Below are 22,788 nucleotides of genomic sequence, written 5' to 3' on the forward strand. Positions count from 1 at the left end.
TGTCAGGGACTGCTGAGGTCAGTCCTCCAGGAAGACTCAGGATACTGAGCAGCACTTGAATGGAGTCATTGCTAACTTTTCCTGCTGGCCACCAGGAAGCTCAGAGCTACCGACAGCATTCTTCAGGGCTTCTAAGCTGTCAAAAGCAAAAGGGGGCAGGGGGAGAATGAGGGATAAATAAAAATGCTGGAAATGAGGCCAGGCGTGGTGGCTCACGCCTGTAATCCCAGCACTTTGGGAGGCTAAGGGGGGCAGATCACTTGAGGCCAGGAGTTCAAGACCAGCCTGGCCAACACAGTGAAACCCCGTCTCTGCTAAAAATAGAAAAATTAGCTGGGCATGGTGGTACATGCCTGTAATCCTGGCTGCTCGGGGGGCTGAGGCAGGAGAATCACTTGAACCCGGGAGGCAGTGATTGCAGTGAACCGAGATAGTGCCACTGCACTCCAGCCTGGGTGACAGAGTGAGACCCTGTCTAAAAAAAAAAAAGAAAGAAAAGAAAATGTATGTTGGAAATGGGAGGACAGCTCACACAAGACTACGCCGGGCTCTCAAGGTGCTTTTGTGAGATTTAAAGCGATCAGAAACAGTGCCCCGCCTCTAGGAGGGCAGAAATTAGCAAAGTTAGAGAGGACTGTGGCTGGAGAGCAAGAGGGTTATGCTGCCATGGAAAAAATCGTACACTCTTAGACCTGAAAGGGGCCCTCCAGAGTTCAGAAAGCATTATTTTAAACAGTTGGCTCAGTCTTTCCATCTGTGGGTAAAGATACAGAGGCCCAGAGAGGGAAAGTGATTTGCCTAAGGGCACACAGCATGTGTGGGGGTAAAAGAGCTGAGGACTGACACCCAGATCTTCTGGCTCTCTTCCCTCCAGCTCCCCCCACATCCATTAGCCGTTGCTTGCTGGGCAATGCCTCATATACCCCCATCCCTGCTTCTTCTCTTTTAAGGGGGGGTGTTCTGGAACCAGAGGGGACAGTGGAGATTAAGTTCCGAAAGAAAGATCTGATAAAGTCAATGAGAAGGCTCGATCCAGCTTACAAGAAGCTCATGGAACAGCTAGGTAAGGGGGTCCCAAAGGCTTCACCTCTCAGAGGTCAAGAGAGGCCCAGCCGGCCCACTCCTGGGGGTTTCTAGGATGTTAAAAATAAAATGAAGAAACACCAAAATACAGCTAAAATAACTGTGAGATTTTTAAAGATATTCACATTTGTCTTTGTTTGTTTTGTTTTGTTTTTTTGAGGTCTGGCTCTATTGCCTAGGCTGGAGTGCAGGGTGCAATCTCAGCTCACCGCAACCTCTGCCTCCCAGGCATAAGCCATCCTCCCATCTCAGCCTGAGTAGCTGGGACTACAGGTACACACCACCGTGCCTAGCTAATTTTTGTATTTTTGTAGATGTGGGGTTTCGCCATGTTGCCCAGGCTTGTCTCAAACTCCTGGGCTCAAGCAATCCACCTACCTCAGCCTCCCAAAATGCTGGGATTACAGGCATGAGCTACCATGACTGGAGGACATTCACATTTCTAAATCAACCTTTTTAACATTATATATATATATATATATATATATATATATATATATATTGCCATCGTGAATTTATTTCTCAGCACACACAAAAGATAGCAGTTGAAGTATTTGGGGCTGATGGGGAATATCAGAATTTTGATGGCAAAATGTTCCTTTAGAATTCCCAATCAGACATAAGATATTTTACTAATTTTGTTTGAATGACAGCTTTGTTTTACTTGTCATCTTTAGATGTAATTCTCTTTATTTATTTATTTGTTTATTTTTGAGACAGAGTCTTGCTCTGTCGCCCAGGCTGGAGTGCAGTGGCGCAATCTCAGCTCACTGCAACCTCTGCCTCCCAGGTTCAAGCGATTCTCATGCCTCAGCCTCTCAAATAGCAGGAATTACAGGTGTGCACCACCACACCTGGCTAATTTTTGTGTTTTTAGTAGAGACAGGGTTTCACCATGTTGGCCAGGCTGGTCTCCAACTCCTGGCCTCAAGTGATTTGCCTGCCTCAGCCTCCCAAAGTACTAGGATTACAGGTGTGAGCCACTGAGTCTGGCCACAAGATGGATATTTAAATATCTATTTTAAGTGTCAGTGTCTTTATAACTGTGCTATTCACAAGATTTTTTACAGTGTGTGCATGTAATTTCTTTGGTTGGTATCAGGGTAATGCTGATCTCATAGAATGAGTTGAAGTGTTCGCTCCTATTTTCTGAGTTTGTGCAGAATTGGCATTATTTCTTTATGTTTTTGATAGAGGTTTTTACCTATAAATTCAACTTCTTTGTTATATATAGGACTATTTGTGTTATCTGTTTCCTCCCAGGTGAGCTTTGGTGGTTTGTGTGTTTCAAGGAATTTGTCTATTTCATCTTAAGTTGTCAATTTGGCATAGAGTTGCTTATAATATTCCCTTATCATATTTTATAATATGTACTAAAAATAATTGATATAGTATCCTACAAGCACAGTGGGTCTGATGGAAGGGGAAAATGTAGAGTTGCATGTTGAATGCTGTCTTGAAATTGTGAGTGCATTTCTGAGACTGTACTAGCTATTTGATCTGAGACAAAGGGGGCCATCAAGATGGGCCTGGGGTGGGGGCCAGGCCAGTGGACTCTGGGGGACCTAGGGGGCTGAGGGCAGCCTGTGTAGCAGCAGGGGTAATATCAGAGTTAAAGCTCAGACCTCTCACAAGGCAAGGCCTGTCCTGCAAATCCTGATTTGTGCCTTCTTCCAAAAAAAAAAAAAAATCTCCACCCCACCACATATGGCCAGCTTCCATGGCTTGACTGGCCTTTCTGCTCACCTGCAGGGGAACCTGATCTCTCCGACAAGGACCGCAAGGACCTGGAGGGCCGGCTGAAAGCTCGCGAGGACCTGCTGCTCCCCATCTACCACCAGGTGGCGGTGCAGTTCGCCGACTTCCACGACACGCCCGGCCGGATGCTGGAGAAGGGCGTCATATCTGTGAGAGCCATAGCTGCCGTGTAGGGTGCAAAGAGCCCACCCTGTTTTCCAAAACATGGAGAACATTTGGGCTCGGGGGCGGGGAGGGCGACGGTGGTTGGGATGGGTCAAATGCTGTAGGAGGTGGGAGTCACCTGGGAACTTTAAAATAATCCCAATTCCCAGGTGGCACTGCAGACCAATGAAATCCAAACACCTGGATGGAAGCCAGGCAGTCGTATTTTTTAAAGATCCCCAAGAGATTCTAATAAGCAGCAAAGTTCAGGGACCACTAGTCTGATGGCTCGGTCAGTTTGGACCTGGACCAGGGGTAGAAACCATTGTTCCTGTCCAGCATTCATCTCACCCCTCACCATTGCAAGGACTCCCACAGTCACTTCCTACGCATGTCCAGTGCTCATTGGTTCTCTTGCTGCATTGTTCTCCCTCCCAGCTGACTCATGCCTCACACGAGCCTGTGTTTGTGTCGGTTGAGGTAGAGGTGGGTGCCGGGTTTTTATGGGGGACATTTTTTCACCTATGGCCAGTCTGGAGTCCTGGTGACGTCCTGGCTCTGAGCGGGTGCCTTCTCCCTGAGCCTCAGCTTGCTTGCCTGGGATGATCTGGGAATGATCTCAGAGCCCGGGCCCAGCCCTGGGCAGCCACTGTCATGGGTGTGGTCAGAGCCAGTGTCCCGTCTCCTCCTTCCCTTTCCCGGGGATTCAAGCCTGGCTTGTCCACAGGACATCCTGGAGTGGAAGACCGCACGCACCTTCCTATATTGGCGTCTGCGCCGCCTCCTCCTGGAGGACCAGGTCAAGCAGGAGATCCTGCAGGCCAGTGGGGAGCTGAGTCACGTGCATATCCAGTCCATGCTGCGCCGCTGGTTCGTGGAGACGGAGGGGGCTGTCAAGGTGGGCCTGGGGTGAGAACGAGGCCAGTGGGCACAGGGGGTGCTGAGGGCTGAGGCAGCCGGCCCACAGCTGGGTCCCTCTCTGAGGCATCCTCTGCCCCCTCCCCAGGCCTACTTGTGGGACAACAACCAGGTGGTTGTGCAGTGGCTGGAACAGCACTGGCAGGCGGGGGATGGCCCGCGCTCCACCATCCGTGAGAACATCACGTACCTGAAGCACGACTCTGTCCTCAAGACCATCCGAGGGTGAGTGGCCACCGCACCTGCCTCCCAGCCTCCTGGCAAGGACCCAAGCCAGGATTGACCCCCGGCTGCCCGACTCCTATGCAGCCACTTGAACCCGCCACGCTGTGCAGTCTGGGGTTGTCCCTGCCCCCTCCCCGCTCCCCAGCAAAGACACCACACTCCCTAATGCCCGGTCTCCCAGTACAGTGGCTGGGGTGGGGCAGAGAGCCCAGGGGTGCTAGGAAGGCCGTGTGAGATGCTTCCAACTCATGAACCTTGCTGGAATATGGACTTGTCCAAAGTCACAGCTGGAGCAGGGTCGGTCACAGAACCCACATTTGGAACCGCTAGCCTTCAGGCTGCTGGCTTCCATGCCAGTGTTGACCTTTCCAGAGGGTACCCTCCCCCAACTGCCATGGGGTCACCCCGTGAAGGAGGGAGTCGAGCACAGGGGACCCCATTTTGGGGATGAAGCTGAGACTCAGGGCAGTGTCTTGTCTCAGGTCATGTCACACAGCAGTGACCAGTAGGGACGGTGGTGCCTCAAGGCATTCTGAACTTCAGGTCACAGCCCCTCCTGCTGCACAGGACCATCACCCCCATGGGGACCACAGCAGGGACTCGGGAGCTCTGGATTCTGGGGTGTGGCCCCACACAAGGACTCTGCCACCCTTGAGGCCACTGAAAAAGTGGCTGGAGTGATCCCAGCCTTCCTCTCACCTCCCCCACAGCCTGGTTGAAGAAAACCCCGAGGTGGCCGTGGACTGTGTGATATACCTGAGCCAGCACATCAGCCCAGCTGAGCGGGCGCAGGTCGTTCACCTGCTGTCTACCATGGACAGCCCGGCCTCCACCTGACCCCGGCCCGCCCGGCCACTCCCGGGACCACAGCAAAAGGAACCACCCAGACCCACCACCCGTACACCCTCAGCAGACCTTGAAGACTTGCTTTTAAAAAAAGAAAATCCTGGGCACTTCTGCAGGGCTGCTGGTTCCGAGCTGACACCCGTCTCAATAAAAGGCCCAGGAGTGCCTCTTCCAAACAGAAACAGCCTCCTCTCCATAGCTGGGAAGTTTATTTTGTTTTGTCTCTAAAGACAGCATTTTTATTGCATCACTAAATCTAATCAAGCTAAAACATCCCTGTTTCCTTTTGCAAAACAGTGCCTGGCATGTGGGATCCAGGCGTTCTTTAGGCTCTTTGGATATCACATCATGAAATCTTTTATTTTTTTACTCTGAGACCAGCACTAGATGTAAGCATCTCATATATTTCAGCCAAATAAATGGGCCAAGGAAAAAAATATATATATAGACAGGACTAGAGAAAACCTATTTTTGTAATGATGTTTCTTTGGATACTGTCTAGTCACCCAGGAAAATGTATGGATTAATTTTTTTTTTCTTTTTTTTTTTTTTTCTTGAGACAAAGTCTCACTGTGTCACCCAGGCTGGAGTGCAGTGGCATGATCTCACTGCAACCTCCATCTCCTGTCTCAGCCTCCTAGATAGCTGGGATTACAGGTGCCAACCACCATGCCCGGCTAATTTTTGTATTTTTGGTAGAGACAGAGTTTCACCATGTTGGTCAGGCTGGTCTCGAACTCTTGACTTCAGGTAATCCACCCACCTTGGCCTCTCAAAGTGCTGGGATTACAGGCATGAGCCACCATCTTCAGCCAGATGATTTTTTTATTGAGAGAGTGAAATGGTGTTTTGTTCCCTAAATGGCGCTAGTGAATCACTAGGAGGGTCCCACTGATAGGCCATGTTTAGCACTGGTTCCCAGGGATTCTCTTTTTGAGAGAGGGAAAGCAAAATGAATGGAAGTGCCCAGCTGGAGGTTTCAGGGCTTCTGGAGGATGCTCTCACACAGCTCAAGGTCCTCTGCCTGCCTCTTCCCTCGAAGGAAAATGAGGACTGCCCCTTCCCCCTGCAGGATTGGTCCCCAGCCTGTGCATGCACCCTCCTCTTGCCCAAGTGGGGAGCACAGAGGAGGAGAGGAATCCCTTACCACACCCACGGCCCAGCTTGCTCACAAGTGTCACCTCTGTGATGGTCACCACTGCTCCCTTAGAGGGCCACTTGAGTCACTGTTGCTTCCTCGCCTGCTGGCTTGATGAGCATGGTGGGATCTGACCCTGAGGGGCAGAACTGTCGGTGACTAAGGACTGGACTGTGGTGACCATGCCGATTTGCTCAGGGGGGACGTTGCAATGCACCCAGCAGCTCCTGGCTCTGCAGGCGGCACAGCCTGGGGCCCTGCGATCCTCTGGTTTCTCCCATTGGGGCGGAGTCAGGGGTGGAGGGAGCTGGCCACAGCCCGCTGCTCTGATGGGTGGTTTGTCCAAGGATGCTGAATGTGATGCCTGGTCAATGTGGAAGCCCATGAGGTTGCCCAGGGAAGCCTCCAAAAGCTGGGATGCTTGAGGGTATCCAAGTTGAAAAAGACAAAATCTGACCATCAGCCAGTGACAGTCCTGGCAAATGAAGGTGGGGCGGGGCGGTGAGGGGTGGGAGAAGGTGAATTATTCATTATTCCACCCCGAGGTTTGCTGGGGTGAGGGGAAGAATCGATGCTGCTTTGGGAACTGAAGGTTTTTCTGTTGGGAAGGCCCTCTTGGTTTTGGAGAGAAAGAGAAGTTATGAGTAGCTGCTACCCTGGAACGGTGGGCAGAGAGCCTACTAGGAAATGTGCAGAATAAACTATTTTTTGAAGGAAACACTTTGGCCTTGACTTTATTATCTGGACTGGAGAAGACAGGTTGCCTCCAGGGGCAAAGGTAGGTATTCACCTTTTGCACCCTCCATTCCTGACACCACAGCTGAGACCTTGAGTGAGTTCCCATCACAGGGGCAGACGGGATGCAGTGAAGGGAGCTGAAGGCTGGACTGAATTGGACAAAGTCATCCCTTTTTGAAAGCACTGGGGAAAAATGTTTTAGAAAATTATATGCAAGCCTAGTCTATACCACAGGCAAAAAGGGAGCTTCTCTGGAAGAAGGGGTGAGGGAGTTGGCCCAGGCACTTCACATGCGAGTTCCATTCCTTTCCACCACCTTGATCCACCCCTGTTGTGCAGAAGAGGAAGCTGAGGCACAGAGAGGTGAAGGCATTTGTCCATGGTTACGCAGGGACGGAATCAAGTCTGCTTGGCTCCAGAACCCAGCCCTTTCCTTTTATGACCTAGGTCCTTGGGGGGCAGGCTTAAGCCACACTTAGGAGTTGGTTGTACATGGACCCAAACTGCACAAGAACCCCCCGACCTGCCCCCCACCGTGGCTTCTCAGCACACAGGGACTATTCAATTTTGTCTCCAAAACACATAACAATAACTGTTACCTTGATTCTGCCTGACACCTTTTCCAGGCATTTCCCCCTCACCAGGGATGGGCCAATCAGAGTTCTCCATTCCCCCTGACAGTGACTGACGCAGGTATGGGCATGTATCCCCAGTAGAGCCGATCAGAATTCTTTAGGGATGGCTGACAGTGCTGATGTGGAGAGAACCTACCAATGCAGGGGGAAGCCAAGCCCAGAGATAGAGGGGGAGACCCAGTCTTGTTGGTGGTACTTGGATGCCTGGATCAAGCCATGCCTGAAGTCAGTAGCCCAGTCCCAGGAACCTATCCATGGTTTTTTTTTTGTTGTTTTTTTGTTTTTAATGCTTGCACTAGTTTGAGTTGGAGCTCTATCCTTAGCCCTGGAGATGGCCCAGTTAGCCCAGAAGACAGCAGTTAATTTCCACCCACAGCAGCACCTAATGGTGGTCTGCATCAGCAGACCCTCCAGGCAGGGAGGCGAGGAGCTGAGAACAAGCTGAAATGCAGCCCTCGGGGATGGGGAGGAGGAAGCTCTGATTTGATTTTGCATCCTTAAGACTACAGGTCAATTGTTTGTTTTCATCCGGATTTGAAACCCGGACACAAGTTGCCATCTGCCGCTAAGGATGCTGGAGTTTACTCTGTGGACATCAGCTGAAAGTGCTTTCCCTAACAAGGCTGACTTTTCTCCCTTGGAGGACTTAGTGTAGCCAGTCACAAAGGGAAGGGAGAAAGGATCAGACCACTGAGTGTGGACAGAGGTCTTGCTGGGCAGGTTGGGTGCTAACTGAACACTCCCCATGATGGCCACTGGTCACGTGCCAGGTTCTGGCCTCTTTCCACACAATCCTCATGTGACCCTTGGAGGTGATTGCTACATACACTCTATCCTCTTTTTTTTTTTTTTTTTTATGAGACAGGGTCTCGCTCTGTTGCCCAGGCTGGAGTCCAGTGATGTGATTTCAGCTCACTGCAGCCTCAACCTCCCGGGCACAAATGATCCTCCCACCTCAGCCTCCCGAGTCGCTGGGACTACAGGCATGCACCACCATGCCCAGCTAGCTTTTTTAGTTTTTGTAGAGACAGGGTCTATCTATGTTGTCCAGGCTGGTCTCAAACTCCTGGCCTCAAGCGATCCTCCCACCTCAACATCCTAGAGTGCTAGAATTACAGGTGTGAGCCACTATACCCAGCTTCTATCCTCATTTTTATAGATGAGAAAACCCAGGCTCAGAGATGAGCCAACTTCTCCAAGTGCAAATAGCAGGTAAAAGGAGGGCCAGGCCAGGAACCCAGGCTGGCTCAGACCCAATCCCCCTGGGCTTAATGCCTTTCCGTAAATCCTGAACCTTTGCAAGGGTTAGATCCCAAAACATGAGAGCATCCTGTAGACCAAACTCCACTCCTCCTGCCCCCCTGACTTCCTGGCTAATTCAGCCAATGGCATCATTCAGATCCTCATCAAAAGCCTCATGCTCTCCATGCCAAGAGCCCACACTAGGGTGGGCTGCCCTCTTTCCCGATTGGCAGATTTTTCAGCCCTTGATTGGCAGATTCTGTAGCCCCTAAACCACTCAGAGGAACCTCACATTTCTGCATGCACAGTGGGCTCCTCCACATCACAAATGTAAATGTGGGCTGGGTTATCCCCATTTCTACTCCTTTCTTTGGCCTCCCCAATTGATTATTTTATTTATTATCTTATTATTTTGCCTTCCTCTGCTCCAAAAGTCAGTTGGCCTTTTTTCGCAGGGTCATTCTTTTCCCCTAACATTTTACTATGAAAATTTCCAAATGCCAAAAAGTCAAAATATTTCATAGCACTCACCCCAACCCACCATCTTGATGCCACCGTCGACATCTGACTGTGCTTGTACCTTCTTTAACACCACTCTCTCCATCTGTCCCTCTGTCTCTTTATCTGTGAATGCATGTTATTTTGTCACATTTCAGAGTGAATTGCAGACATTAATACATTTCTCCAGAGTTATTTTTGGATTTCAAAACCAGTTGTTTGTTTTGTAAATCACTTCCTGAGCTTTTCTGCAGCTGAGCGCACATCCAGATCAACAGAGCTGTGTTGAGACGAAGCAGCCAGCCGCGTGGCCAGAGGGGGAACCCCAGTTCTCACAGTGCACACAGCACCAGAAAAATGCTTTTTTCCACTCTTTTATGAGCATGTGTCACAGGCCGAGCACTGTGACAGGGTGCTGCTATGAGCAAGGCAACCCACTCTTGCCCTTGGGGACTGATATCCTGGGGTTCCCAACAGGTAGAAATTGCAAGTGGCTAACCATAAGGAGATGTTTAGGGTCACGACTAGTCAAAACAGTGACTGTTAAATCCAGAAACGTCCAGGGTCCACTTTTCAAAGTCCCTGTGACAGGAACGTGACAGAGAAGAGAACAAGGACCATCCACACAGGCCACAGAAAGGTTTTGAATGACCACCACGCACAGCAAAGCCTCCCTATGGCTTCTGCTAACTCAACCCTCTTCTGCTAACTCAACCCTCTTCTGCTAACTCAGCCCTCTTCTGGGCACTGGCCGTGCAGCCGACACACCGAGCCACGCTGCTTGATGCCCAGACAGATCTGCCCAAAATGCCACTTCCCTGTACTAAGTGCCCTTGGGACAAAAGTATCACTCAATCCCATAAGACATGGCATGAGTCCTGGGGCCCAACTTCAGCTATGCGAGAGCATCTTGTTACTACCGTGAACCAACGAGTCTAAACTGTCAATTCACCTCCAGGTGAGCACTGGCTGTTTCTCCTGGGGAACCTCTTCCCCCTTGGCCTTTGGCTGGCTGACTCCTACTCATCCCTCAAAACCCAACTCAAATGGCACTTCCCCCAGGCAGCCTTCTTTGACCACCTCTCCCATGGGTTGGGAGCCCTCCTCTGTGCTCTGACAGCCCCTGTTCTCTCTCTTTTGTGCAACATATATGAAACAGATTTCTAACTAAAACACACAGCTAGGGATCCCTAGGTGTTTCTGGTTGCTGAACCAGAACTGGATTTTGGAGAACAGTCTGCTGACAGAGAGGTGGTACTCTCCTGGAAGGGGAGGTGAGAGGATGCTCCTGATGATGTTCTGTATTTTGTAATACCCTGACCAATGGGGTATATCTCTGGATGGAATACTGTGTAGGAAACACAGGCAAGGAACCTACATGTTTTTTTGTTTTTGTTTTTTTGAGACAGAGTCTTGGTCTGTCGCCCAGGCTGGAGTGCAGTAGTGCAATCTCAGCACACCGCAACCTCTGCCTCCTGGGTTCAAGCGATTCTCCTCCCTCAGCCTCCTAAGTAGCTGGGATAACAGGCACATGCCACCATGCCTGGCTAACTTTTGTATTTTTAGTAGAGATGGGGTTTTGCCCTGTTGGCCAGGCTGGTCTTGAACCCCTGACCTCAAGTGAGCCACCCACCTCCACCTCCCAAAGTGCTGGGATTACAGGTGTGAGCCACCACACCTGGTCTAGTATTTCGTATTTTGTATATTTTTATTGTGGTAAAATATACATAAAAAAACTTAACCATTTTTAAGTGTATAGTACAGTAGTGTTAAGCACATCCACACTGTTGTGTAATCAATCTCCAGAATGCTTTCCATCTTGCAAGAGTGAATGGCTCTGTACCCATTAAACACTAACTCCCCACTCCCCTCCCCTCCCAGCCCCTGGCAACCACCATTCTACTTTCTGTGTCTATGAATTTGACTACTCTAGGTACCTCATGTAAGTGGAATCATATAGTATTTGTTCTCTTTGTGACTGGCTTATCCTACTTAGCATAACATCCTTAGGGTTCATCCATGTTGTAGCATGGTTCAGAATTTCCTTTCTTTTTAAGGCTGAATAATACTCCATTGCATGGCTAGAGCACAGTTTATGTATCCATGCATCCATCAATGAATTACTTGGTGGCTTCTACCTTTTGGTGGTTGTGAATACTGCTGCTATGAAAATGGGGGTACAGAGTCAGGTGCAGTGGCTCACGCCTGTAATCCCAGCACTTTAGGAGGCTGAGGCGGGTGGATCACCTGAGGTCAGGAGTTCGAGACCAGCCTGGCTAACACGGTGAAACTCCATTTCTACTAAAAATACAAAAATTAGCCAGGTGTAGTGGTACGCACCTGTAGTCCCAGCTACTCGGGAGGCTGGGGCAGGAGAATGGCTTGAACCTGGGAGGCAGAGGTTGCAGTGAGCTGAGATAGCACCACTCACTCCAGCCTGGGCAACAGAGCGAGACTACATCTCAGCAAAAAAAAAAAAAAGCAAACGGGATTGCTGGACCTGCTGGTAATTCTTTTTAGTTCTTTGCACAATCAGCACACTGTTTTTCCGACGCTGCTGTGCCATTTTACATTCCCACCAACAATGCACAACCTTCCCTGATTTCTCCACATCCTTGCCAATACTATTTGTTTTCCTCTTTTTGTTTTTGGTTTTTATGTGTTTGTTTGATAATAGCCATCTAAGGGGTGGAGTCTAGAAGCAATTGAACTCAAAAGTCATTGCACCTTTTTACTTGCATGCCTCGATCGTCACGGACGGGATATACAGACCCCACCTGTGACCCGGACATCGGCTTCCTCTGCCTCTTGCTTCCCTCGCTCACCCAGCTGAACCCGCCCCGCTGCAGCCACGCCTCCCTCTCTTCTCTCCCACCTGCTCCCCATTCTGCGATGACGCTAAAATCCAGATGACGCAGACCCAGGTGGTGGCAGAACTCCTGGAGACCCGTGGAGAAGGAGGCGGCTGGCCAGCCAGGCCCATTCTCTGTGAGGCGGCACCCAAGGTACTTTGTTCATCTTTCCCCATCTCACTCCCACTGCCTGAACCTTTCTGGGAGCCTCCTCTTCCCTTTAGTTGCCACCAGGGTCACCTGTAGGCCGCACAAGTGCAAGGCCTTTCTCAGTCCAAGTCAGAGGAATGTTCCGTGTCCCTAGCCCTCAGGTCTGCCTTATCTCAGTTCACAGGCCCACCCTGCAATCCCCTCCTCACTCTGTCTTAGAATCTTCTCACCCTTCCCCTCACCAGCTCCCAAGCGTAACGGGGGTGCTTGTTTAAAAAGCTCAGATTGACTCTGGCCCTGCTTCAGTCTCTCTCTCTCTCTCTCTCTGTTTTTTTGAGATGGAGTTTCACTCTGTCGCCCAGGCTGGAGCGCAGTGGCATGATCTCAGCTCACTGCAACCTCCGCCTACTGGGTTCAAGCAATTCTCCTGCCTCAGCCTCCTGAGTAGCTGGGATTACAGGTGTGCACCACCACACACAGCTAATTTTTGTATTTTTAGTAGAGATGGGGTTTCATCATGTTGGCCACGCTGGTCTCAAACTCCTGACCTTAAGTGATCCAGTCAACTTGGCCTCCCAAAGTGCTGGAGTTACAGGTGTGAGCCATCATGCCCGGTCATGCCTCAGAATCCCAGACGGATCCGGAGAGCTGGATCTTTTTTTTTTTTTTTCTTGGGGAATGGGGGTCTCATTATGTTGCCCAGGTTGGAGTGCAGTGGCACTATCACAGCTCACTGTAGCTTCAACCTCCCAGGCCCAAGCTATCCTCCCACCTCAGCCTCCCCAGTAGCAGGAACTACAGGTACACACCACCACGACCACCTAATTTTCTAATTTATTATTTGTAGAGATGGGGTCTTGCTATGTCTCTCAGAGTGGTCTCCAACTCCTGGGCTCAAGCTATCCTCCTGCCTTGACCTCCCAAAGTGCTGGGATTACAGGTATGAGCCCCTGCACCTGGCCAAGATGAGGTCTTGCTATGTTGCCCAGGCTGAGATCTAGATCTTAAAAGGCCCCAGGAGATGTTGGTAGTCTGCAAGTTTGACCACATTTCTGTGGTTACCAGAGACGCTAGTCAATGATGGAAGGTGGGAAGCACCTCCCTGGAGAAGATCAGAGATGCTTCCACCCGTTGGGGGGCACTTACCCCACAGGAGGAAGCCTGGGCAGCCTTGGGGTCAGAAGATGTGGGTCCTAGAGATGAGCCCGGTTGTCCCCCTCCTGGAAGTGTTTGCTTCTGTCCTGTGGCAACCCGTGAGTGGCTGTGGAAGATACTGGACAGGTTCTCGTGGACTGGACACCCCTTGGGGATGGCCTGGCCTGGCTCTTTGGCTGCTGTTGGATTTGCCCACATTTCAGCCGCCAGTGAGATCTCTGTCCTGCTTCCCCTGGACTCTTGAGGATTTTGATTCCAGAGATCAGAGGTCCAGCATCTATACCCATAGGATCAACAGTCAACACAACCAGCATCCTCCAAAGGAGGCGATGCTTAGCTCCACCACCTCATCTCCTACTTCTGATCCATCTTCTTATTCCTTTCCCTAAACTTCCACTGACTGCCCTTTAGGAGCCTACACTAAGCCATTACAGTGCCATGGAGGGGCGGAGGGACCTGCAGACTTGGGGTTAAATCCCAGTCACGTAACCTCAGAGAGTTTTGTTCCTATGTAAACCAGCAAACAGATGGTGTCAGCTGAGGCCTCTGAGATGTGATAAAAGACCGTGGGGAAGCACAGTGTCATTTGAATCCCATCTCTACCCTTTACTAATCATACCTAAGCTACCTAGCCTCTCTGAGCTTCAGTTTTCTCTTCTGTAAAATGGGGATGTATTTATCGTCTATGGCTGCTGTAAGAATCCCCACAAACTTACTGGCTTAAAACAATACCAATTTATCATCCTATAGTTCTGGAGGTCAGAAGTCCAACATGTGTCTCCCTAGGCTAAAATCAAGGTGTCCGTGGGACTGCCGTCCTTCTGGAGGCTCTAGGGGAGAGAATCCATTCTCTTGCCTTTTCCAGCATCTAGAGGCCCCATTCCATCCTCACAGCATCTTTAAATCTGACACTGACTCTCCTGCCTCCCTCCTTTACCCATAGGACCCTTATGATTACATTGGCCTACCTTGATAACCTGGGGTAATCCGCCACCATTTTTTTTTTTTGAGACAGTGTCTTGCTCTGTCACCCAGCCTAGAGTGTGGTGGTGCAATCACAGCTCACTGCAGGCTCGATCTCCTGGACTCAAGTGATTCTCCTGCCTCAGCCTCCTGAGGAGCTGAGACTACAGGCATGCACCACCCTGCTTGGCTAATCCTTTATTTTTTATTTTTTGTAAAGATGGAGTCTTAGTATGTTGCCCAGGCTGGTCTCAAACTCCTGGGCTCAGGCAACCCATCTGCCTCCCAAAGTGCTGGGATTACAGGTGTCAGCCACCACACCCGGCAATTCCCCCTATTTTAAGGCCCCTGATTAGCAACCATAATTCCATCTGCATCTTTTATTCCCACTTGCCTGGTAATAACATATTAGCAGGTTCCAGGGATTAGGCCAGGGAGGAAAATAAGGATAGATTGTGTCCTGGTATACATTGCAGGGAATAAGCTCCCTATACATGCTAGTGAATGCTGTTACTATTTTTGTTGTTAGAATGCGGGTGATTTCTCATAGAAGCGGAAGAAAAGCTTTAGAAACATGATCTCTGAGCCTCAGTTTCCTCATCTGGGAAATGGGAACATCCCACTGGTTGTGCAGGCTGTAGTGCGGTTCCAGGGAGATGCTGCCTGACTAGTGTTGAACTCCGTGCAGCACACGGCAGGTGCTTACATGATGGCAATTTGTGTTTTTCTCCCATTAGTTGCTCAGCCCCGGAAGGAGCTTCATTCCCCCGATGTCTCCTGCATGCTTTCTTCTGGTGTCATTATGGCCAGCTGGCACTCTGGCTGTGACCAGAGCTCTGCCTAGAGCTTGTGACCCTGGCATTTTTGCCTGGACTCTGCACACCTGATTCCCCCTTGCCTATGGCCAGGAACTGAAGTCAGACTCAATTGTGGCTCCCAGCCCTTTCCTTGTGGTGACCCAGTGGCTGGGCTCCATTCTCCCAGCTGAGCACTCCAGGATATGGAGGGTGCCCCTGTCCCCTAGCTCCTGCAAAGTCCCTGGGGTACGCTCATTGGCTGTGAACACCGTGGCCTAGGTCACTTGTTCCCCACTTCAGCCAATTTCAGAGGGTGGCTGGGGGCTACGATGCTCTTTTTGGCCAGGCTAGGTTCACAGGGTCATTTAGGAGCCAAGCCAAGGAGGGGGTGGTACAGGTGCTGGGCAGAGAAAGCCAGGCTGCTGCAGGCACCCTCTCCCTACCCCATGCCTGGCCTCCACCAAGCACTTCCTGACACCACCCACAGCCCATCCTCCCAGACATACTTCCTCACTCATGAAACGTTGCATGTGCATGAATCTGGTCTCCCCTGAGGCTGCAGGCCACTTCCTGGGTGGGCTTAAGAGTTAGACTCCTGCCTGTAATCCCAGCACTTTGGGAGGCCGAGGCAGGCGCATCACGAGGTCAAGAGATCGAGACCATCCTGGCCAACAGGATGAAACCCTGTCTCTACTAAAAATACAAAAATTAGCTGGGCATGGTGGCGTTGCCTGTAGTCCCAGCTACTCGGGAGGCTGAGCCAGAAGAATCGCTTGAACCTGGGAGGCAGAGGTTGCAATGAGCCAAGATCGCACCACTGTACTCCAGCCTGGCGACAGAGCGAGACTCCATCTCAAAAAATAAAAAAAGACTCCTAATTAATACATCCTTTGCCTGTTATATCTTGGACAGCAAGTCACCTGCTTTATTCCCCTGAGCCTCAGTTTCTTCATCTGTGAAATGGGTGTAGTAACAAATCAGACATGCTTCCTAGGGCTGTTATGAGGACCAAGTGAGTTAATTTACAGCAGTGACTAGTACAGGGCTTGGCATATAGCAGGTGCTGGAAGGGGTGTGTCTCTTTCCATCTTGTCTTTTCTGACATGAGGTACACACATGAGCTGTGCCGCTGAGCTCCAGGACACACACTCAGCCAACCCTACCTCTCTAAGCCTCTGCTTTGAGTGGTAAATAGCGTTCACGATCCCCGCCTGAAATGATGCCTGTCAAGCAGCAGGTCTCAGGGACAGTAAATGGAGGCCGTGCTCATTGTAACCTTCATGACAAACTTCCCCCAGCTTCTGGTGCGATGGGAACTTGGTGTCAGAACGCCTGGGTCTGAGTGGTGTCACCTCTCTGGGCCTCAATTTCCCCATCTATAAATGGGATCTCACCTGTAAGGGATGAGTGAGTGATGTCATTATCCTTTATCTCCCTTTGACCTTCTCACAAGCCACAGAGCTGCCATTCAGCCTTTATTGATAGAAGACAGTTGCTCAATTCTACACTTACAGTCTTGATGTTGCCCAAACATGGAGTCTTTGTGAATAACAATTTCAACATCTTATCAGGGGTCGTGTTACACAAAGCAGATGAGCAGTGCAGGTCAGACGGGTAGCACTGGGATTGTGTCTAAGGGTGGTGGATACTCGGTGGAAAGTTCCAGAACTAGGAAAAACTTAAAGCTCGCCCTTCAAGGCGGGGCTTAATGCCAAAGCTCCCAGGCAGCTGGCTAAGCTGTTGATTAAATAGAACATCCTGGCTCTAGGGTTCGGGAACTCCCAGACACCAAGTCAGCTTCCATCTGGTTGAAAGGGGGATGGTGCGTGAGGCTGCAGCTTCTCCAGTTTTGTCTCAGCTTTGCTGGGAGAACATTTTTCACATTTGACTAGCTCACTCCCCTGTCTCTCTTCTAACCCAGCTATCTGCGGAACTTGCCACTTGGGGAGTCAGTAATTAGCAAGGAGAGAAAAAGAAACATAAAAACAGCTGCAGGGCAAAGGGAGGTGAGGAAGTGCCAATAAATATCATGCATTGAAGTTTTGTGCACCACTCGCCATGTGGTTCGAGCTTTACATGGTTCAGTTGGCTTTCATTCCATCAGGGGTGTCTTAAATCCCAGTACAAAAGCACCCCCCTCCAGTTCCTCCCTCTCCCATTGCATTTTCCCTTTGAAAGCCCCCCAAACCCCCAAACAATGGCACCGCCCCTCTTAGGTACATGCAAGAAGAGATGTGAATCATGAACAGGTAGAAAAATATCTGGTCTCTAATATGGAAAAAATAGGATGTTTCACAGTATCAACAGTGCTTGCTGGTTCTAAAAAGTAGCCCCAGGCTGCCAAGGGATTACGAGCTAGTTAGAGATGTCATTCTCTGGCCTGTAGGAGTTAGGATGGCTGAGAGGTAGGGAGGGAGAAGGAGTCCAATTCCAGAGGCCTCGGGCTGGGTTTGCAGAAGTGGGGTGGATGGGCCACAATAAATATAAATAAATTTAAACAAGGTCACGGTACCCGGCATGGCCCAGGAATCTGCTCTAATAAAATTCTAACGGACTATGGGAAAGGTGGGCCTGAAGGCCGCCTGGACTGGCTCCCATTTCAGAGTTCAGCTTATCCTATCCAGGAGAGAGGCTCAAGCTTCTCTGGCTCCATTTCCTGCCCTAGGCCTGTCCCCAGGAGGCTGCGGCTGAGGTTTGATCCGCTCAGCCGTTTCCCATGAGGATGAATTCAAGGGCTTTCACCCCAGGGTGTTTCCTTAATGCACCAAGGTGTCCCAAAATGGGGTGCAGGTCATTGAGGTCACCCAGCCAGGATCCAGGATGGAGAAGTCTCACTCAACACGGCCAGGCGTTGCGGCTCAGGCTTCGGAGGAGTGTCAAGGAGTCAGGGGATGCTGGGTTGCTTGTCCACCTTCCTCCGTCCTTCTGACTTGGAAGAGCCCCCAGAAACTGCTCCGGAAGCTCCAGGGGGAGGCATGAGAAGGAGAGGGGCTGCTGAAGGGAATCGCTTCCCTGTCCAGCCGGCAACTTCGCCACAGGTCCAGGAGAGGCTTCGGGGACAATGAGGGACCTGCCTTCTGGGAACACCCTGTTCTAGTCAGTTCTCTGCCCAAGCCGGGTGCCGGGGTTCCGTGGCAGGTGAGGCTGACAGCTCAAAGCAGGGCTATAGGCTTGTTCCCCTGTGCACCCAGGTACTGGGAGGAGGAGCTGGTGCCCGATGCGGCCACACTGTCTGGAGTGGAGTACGCTGTGTAGAGACCCGTCACCTGCAAGTCTGGGAAGGACTGGTCGCTGCCACCCGAGGCAGGGGTCAGGCCTGAGGCCCCCAGGTCACAGCCAAGTGGGGAGTCTCCAAAGGCGCCCAGCGTGTCCAAGCTGAATCCCTCATCCTTCATCTCCTCCCACAGGTTCCCTTTCAAAGACAAAAGCATTAGGGTGAGCTGGCTTCACATCAAATGACCTGAGTTCGAATCCCCCATCTTAGGGAAGAGGCAGAGACCATGTGTGGCGTCTAAGTCATGTGTTGTAGGAAAAGGGCATGGGGCCGGGCCTGGTGGCTCAAGCCTGTAATCCCAGCACTTTGGGAGGCCGAGGTGGGTGGATCACTTGAGGCCAGGAGTTCCACTCCAGCCTGGCCAACATGGCAAAATCCCATCTCTACTAAAAATACAAAAATTAGCCTGGCCTGGTAGCGCACACCTGTAATCCCAGCTACTTGGGAGGCTGAGGCACAAGAATCACTTGAACCCAGGAGTTGGAGGTTGCAGTGAGCAGAGATTGTGCCACTGCACTACAGCCTGGGTGACAGAGTGAGACTCCATCTCAAAAAAAAAAAAAAAAAAAAAACATGGAAGGGCCAGAGTCGTAGCCCTGGGCCCTCACCTTCCCACTGAATGTCCTTGGGACAGTCACTTCCATCTCAGAACCTCAGAATAAGATGGAAATGATCAGTGAACCCAGCTCCTAAGGCTGTGGCACGGGTTAAACAAGAGGACTTGTGAAAAGCATTTAGTTCTCATGGTATCATTATGGCCAAAACCAGGGGGACAAGACAATGCTTCTCTTTCTTCAGCACATTGAACTACACAACAATCCAGGGGGAAAGAGGCAGGGAGGTGCAAATATACCCACTTCACAGCTGCAACTGACTTGCCACCTTGTCCATTTCCCTCGCTAGAGACAGAACTCAGGGCAGAGGCTGTCTCCACCCTTGGCTGAAACATAAGAGCTGCACCCGTGCTAGTGAATGGATGAAGTGTGAGCCTTCACTGAAACCTGACATTCCCTTGTTCGTTCATTCATCACGTCCCGTTTATTGGAGATGCTCATGCGGCAGGGCAGCAGGTCAGAGTGTGACCTGGCATGAGGCTGGCACATGTGAGTTGAAGCAGTTACTGATGAAAACTGGGGTCAGACCGAGGTTTAACTCCAGACTGCCACTTACTAGCCAGGTGACCTTGGGTGAGTGACTTCACTTCTCTCTGCCTCAGTTTCCTCATTGGCAGAACAGGGATGTGGAATGGTGGTGACCTCAGGTGATGCCTATGGAATGCTTTGGCCTGGTATACAGCAAATGCTCATTCCCTGTTGGCTGTCATTCGCTGTAACAGGTTGAACATCCCTAATCCAACCAAACATCTGAAATCTGAACTGCTCCAACGAGCATGACCTTTGAGTGTCTTGTCGGAGCTCAAAAATTTTCGGATTTTGGAGCATTTTGGATTTCCGGATCAGGGATGTTCAACCTGTAAAGGCTGTTGCTATAGGAACAAGACTGTGGGGCAAATGCAGGCAGTACAGTCCTCTCCCTCACTCCCTTTGGCCCCCGGGCCTCTCCCTTCCCAATTCCATTCCCATCACTCCATTCCTCCGGCCTCACCCTGCAGAGCGAAGTCCATGATGCTCGGGTCGAGGGCATCCACCTCAGTGTTCATGTCGGTGCTGATGTTGATGAAGTCTATAGGAGCCCTTCCCGTGGCGGGGTCAGGGAGCGGGCTGGGGCTGAGGTCCGGCAGGGCGTGCAGTGGCGGGGTCTGGGCTGGTGCTGGAGAGTCTGGAGCAAGATGTGCCTGGGGCTGGACCTGGTGGTGCAGGGGGACTGACTGCAGGGACAGGGTCATCAGTGGCTGGGGTGGGAGCTGGGAGACAGCCAGGCAGCCATGCGCCATGGCCACTGTGGTGGTGTGAGTCAGCATGGGGGCCTCTGGTTCCCCCGGTTTGCCAGGGCGCCGGCAGCTTTCAGGCCGGTCGGAGATCAGCTTGTCCAACTCCTCTGCAGGCAAGTGGGAGAGGTCACTCAGAACCCACCCAGCAGTTACCGGGCCCCAGCCCAGGCCTGGGTTCAAATTCCAGTGTCACCACCTGTGTGACCTTAGCAAGCCTCTTGGACACTCAGAACCTCTGTCTCCTCACCTATGAAATGACATAGGCATCATCTCATCTCACAACTTACATTGCTACCCATTGTAAATGAAGGTGTCTATTAAATACTTCTCTGCGTCCTAGCCCATGCTAGGTGTTAATATTTTATTATTTTAAACATTTCTGCCCATCTAGCAAAACATCATACACTCTGCACAGGGTTGTTGTGGAGATGTAACAAAATCACAAACTGTGCAGAATCTTTGAGGAATAAGACGACATCAAAGGCTGGGCTCATGCAATCCCAGTGCTTTGGGAGGCTGAAGCAGGAGGACAGCTTGAGGCCAGGAGTTCAAGATTAGCCTGAACCACATAGTCAGATACCACCTCTACAAAAAATAAAAAAATATTAGCTGAGCGTGGTGGTGTGTGCCTGTAGTACCAGCTACTTGGGAGGCTGAGGTGGGGGGATCACTTGAGCCCAGGAGGTTGAGGCTGCAGTAACACGTGATTGCACTACTGTACTCCAGCCTGGGTGATAGAGAAAGACCCTGCCTTTAAAAAAAAATGTCATCAGATAATAACACTAGCCCCTTTCATCTTTCATCGGGACAGTGCCTTACAGGACAGCCCTGTAACCCTAGGACTTCACTTAAATCTCATAACAGCCCTGCAAGAAGGAGGTAAGGCCTCGATTACAAATCCCATAAGACTGGGACAAAATGTATTAACATGCAAGGGGCCCTAGCCACTCCCTGCTACTAAAGAGACATTAAGAAGTGTTGCTGTGGGTTAAAAATCCTTAATACTCTTGGATATAAACAAGTAAAGACAAATTACTCTCAAATTATTTTTGGTTAATGGCTATGTCTTGTTGAGTACAACACAGGGTTGATAGTAGACTGGTAGGGTCCCCAGATCTATTTGGGTTGTACCCACTTTAGAAATGAGAGCACTTAGAATGTAGAAGGCAAAATAACTTGCCCAAGACTTCACTCCGAATATGTGTCAGTACTGGCCCTGGGTCTCAAGCCAGACCCCAGAGCTCTGGGTGGGGTGGGCGCGATGTCATACCCCCCTCAACTGAGGGACCATTGGCTCCTGCTATAGCCCTTCTCCCTGCCTTGAGTTGTTCATCCCCAAGCCACACTCCTAGCCCCATTCCTACCCCGCATGGTGATACCCAACAGACTCTGGCCATACTCCGAAGGCTGGGGCAGAATTAGCCTCCACGTCACAGTCCGCATGCATGTGTCCCTTGGATGGCCCCTCCTCAAATCCATTAATTTTTTTTTAAAAGCAGATGCAATCCTTTTTCTAATTAGGAACAGGATAGAATTTTTGGAAAACACAGAAATATGTGAAAAATATAAAAGTTATCAATGGTCTCTCCATTCACAGTAAAGATTTTGGCGTATTTCTTCCCAAACACACAAGCATATTTATTCTCATTCTCTTGCTTGCTCTCTCTCAAATACATACATTTTTGGGAGGGAAGTGAATATGCATATATATGTATTTTAAAATGTGATCTTACTGTGAATATTGATTTATAACCTGCCCCTTTTCACTTATTGTTTGAGAACATTTTTTTTCTTTTTGAGATAGAGTCTTGCTCTGTCGCCCAGGCTGGAGTACAGTGGCTTGATCTCGGGTCACTGCAACCTCCACCTCCTGGGTTCAAGTGATTCTCCTGCCTCAGCCTCCTAAGTAGCTGGGATTACAGGCACCTGCCACCATGCCTGGCTAATTTTTGTATTTTTAGTAGAGATGGGGTTTTACCATGTTGGCCAGGCTGGTCTTGAACTCCTGACCTCAGGTTCCACCCGCCTTGGCCTCCCAAAGTGCTGGGATTATGGGCATGAGCCACCGCACCCGGCCTAACATTTATTTATATTCCAAAAATATTTAAAAATATTTATCATCTCTAATACTTGCATGGTATGCCATTCTATTTATTTAACCAACCCGTCTTGTGAGATGTCTGGACTGTTTTCTGTGTTTCATTCTTAGAAATAATTTTGTGATGGATAACTTTGTTCACAAACCTTCTGCTCAAATCTTTGCTCTTCACTGTACACATTGTCAGAAGTAGAATAATTGGACCAATCCATGAGTACCATTTGCAGGTGTTTGATATATTAGCTTTCCCTCAAAAAGTTTAACAGCTTAAATTCCTATCCATTGTATACGAAGCTGTCTATCCACATCCTAGCCCACACTGAGTGTTATTATTTTAAACATCTCTGAAAGTGTGGTAGGAAAGCAATGTGTATCCCATGGTT

The 22,788-nt window shown here is 50.2% G+C and overlaps 2 protein-coding genes across 6 annotated transcripts in view; one reads left to right on the plus strand and one right to left on the minus strand.

The window, feature by feature from the left end:
• ACACB (acetyl-CoA carboxylase beta) overlaps nucleotides 1-6,830 on the plus strand; it is a 155,637-nt gene extending 148,807 nt beyond the window's left edge. For 3 of the 4 annotated variants that reach the window (XM_054445373.1, XM_054445372.2, XM_054445375.1), the window contains 5 exons: nucleotides 951-1,063; nucleotides 2,836-2,990; nucleotides 3,713-3,883; nucleotides 3,992-4,128; nucleotides 4,839-6,830. In XM_054445373.1, the coding sequence (XP_054301348.1) occupies nucleotides 951-1,063; nucleotides 2,836-2,990; nucleotides 3,713-3,883; nucleotides 3,992-4,128; nucleotides 4,839-4,965 (703 nt within the window). In that variant the 3' untranslated portion in view covers nucleotides 4,966-6,830. Of the gene's footprint in view, nucleotides 1-950; nucleotides 1,064-2,835; nucleotides 2,991-3,712; nucleotides 3,884-3,991; nucleotides 4,129-4,610 lie in introns of all 4 variants that reach the window. The other variant, XM_054445374.2, reaches the window with a different exon arrangement.
• A 9,774-nt stretch (nucleotides 6,831-16,604) lies between these two features.
• FOXN4 (forkhead box N4) overlaps nucleotides 16,605-22,788 on the minus strand; it is a 31,323-nt gene continuing 25,139 nt past the window's right edge. Inside the window, exons 9-10 of one of the 2 annotated variants that reach the window (XM_054445377.1) lie at nucleotides 20,022-20,414; nucleotides 16,605-18,554 (exon numbers count right to left, since the gene is read on the minus strand). In XM_054445377.1, the coding sequence (XP_054301352.1) occupies nucleotides 18,295-18,554; nucleotides 20,022-20,414 (653 nt within the window). In that variant the 3' untranslated portion in view covers nucleotides 16,605-18,294. The remainder of the gene's footprint in view (nucleotides 18,555-20,021; nucleotides 20,415-22,788) is intronic. The other variant, XM_054445376.2, reaches the window with a different exon arrangement.

The sequence above is a fragment of the Pongo pygmaeus genome, chromosome 10, assembly GCF_028885625.2.
Source record: "Pongo pygmaeus isolate AG05252 chromosome 10, NHGRI_mPonPyg2-v2.0_pri, whole genome shotgun sequence".
NCBI classification, from domain to species: domain Eukaryota; kingdom Metazoa; phylum Chordata; class Mammalia; order Primates; family Hominidae; genus Pongo; species Pongo pygmaeus.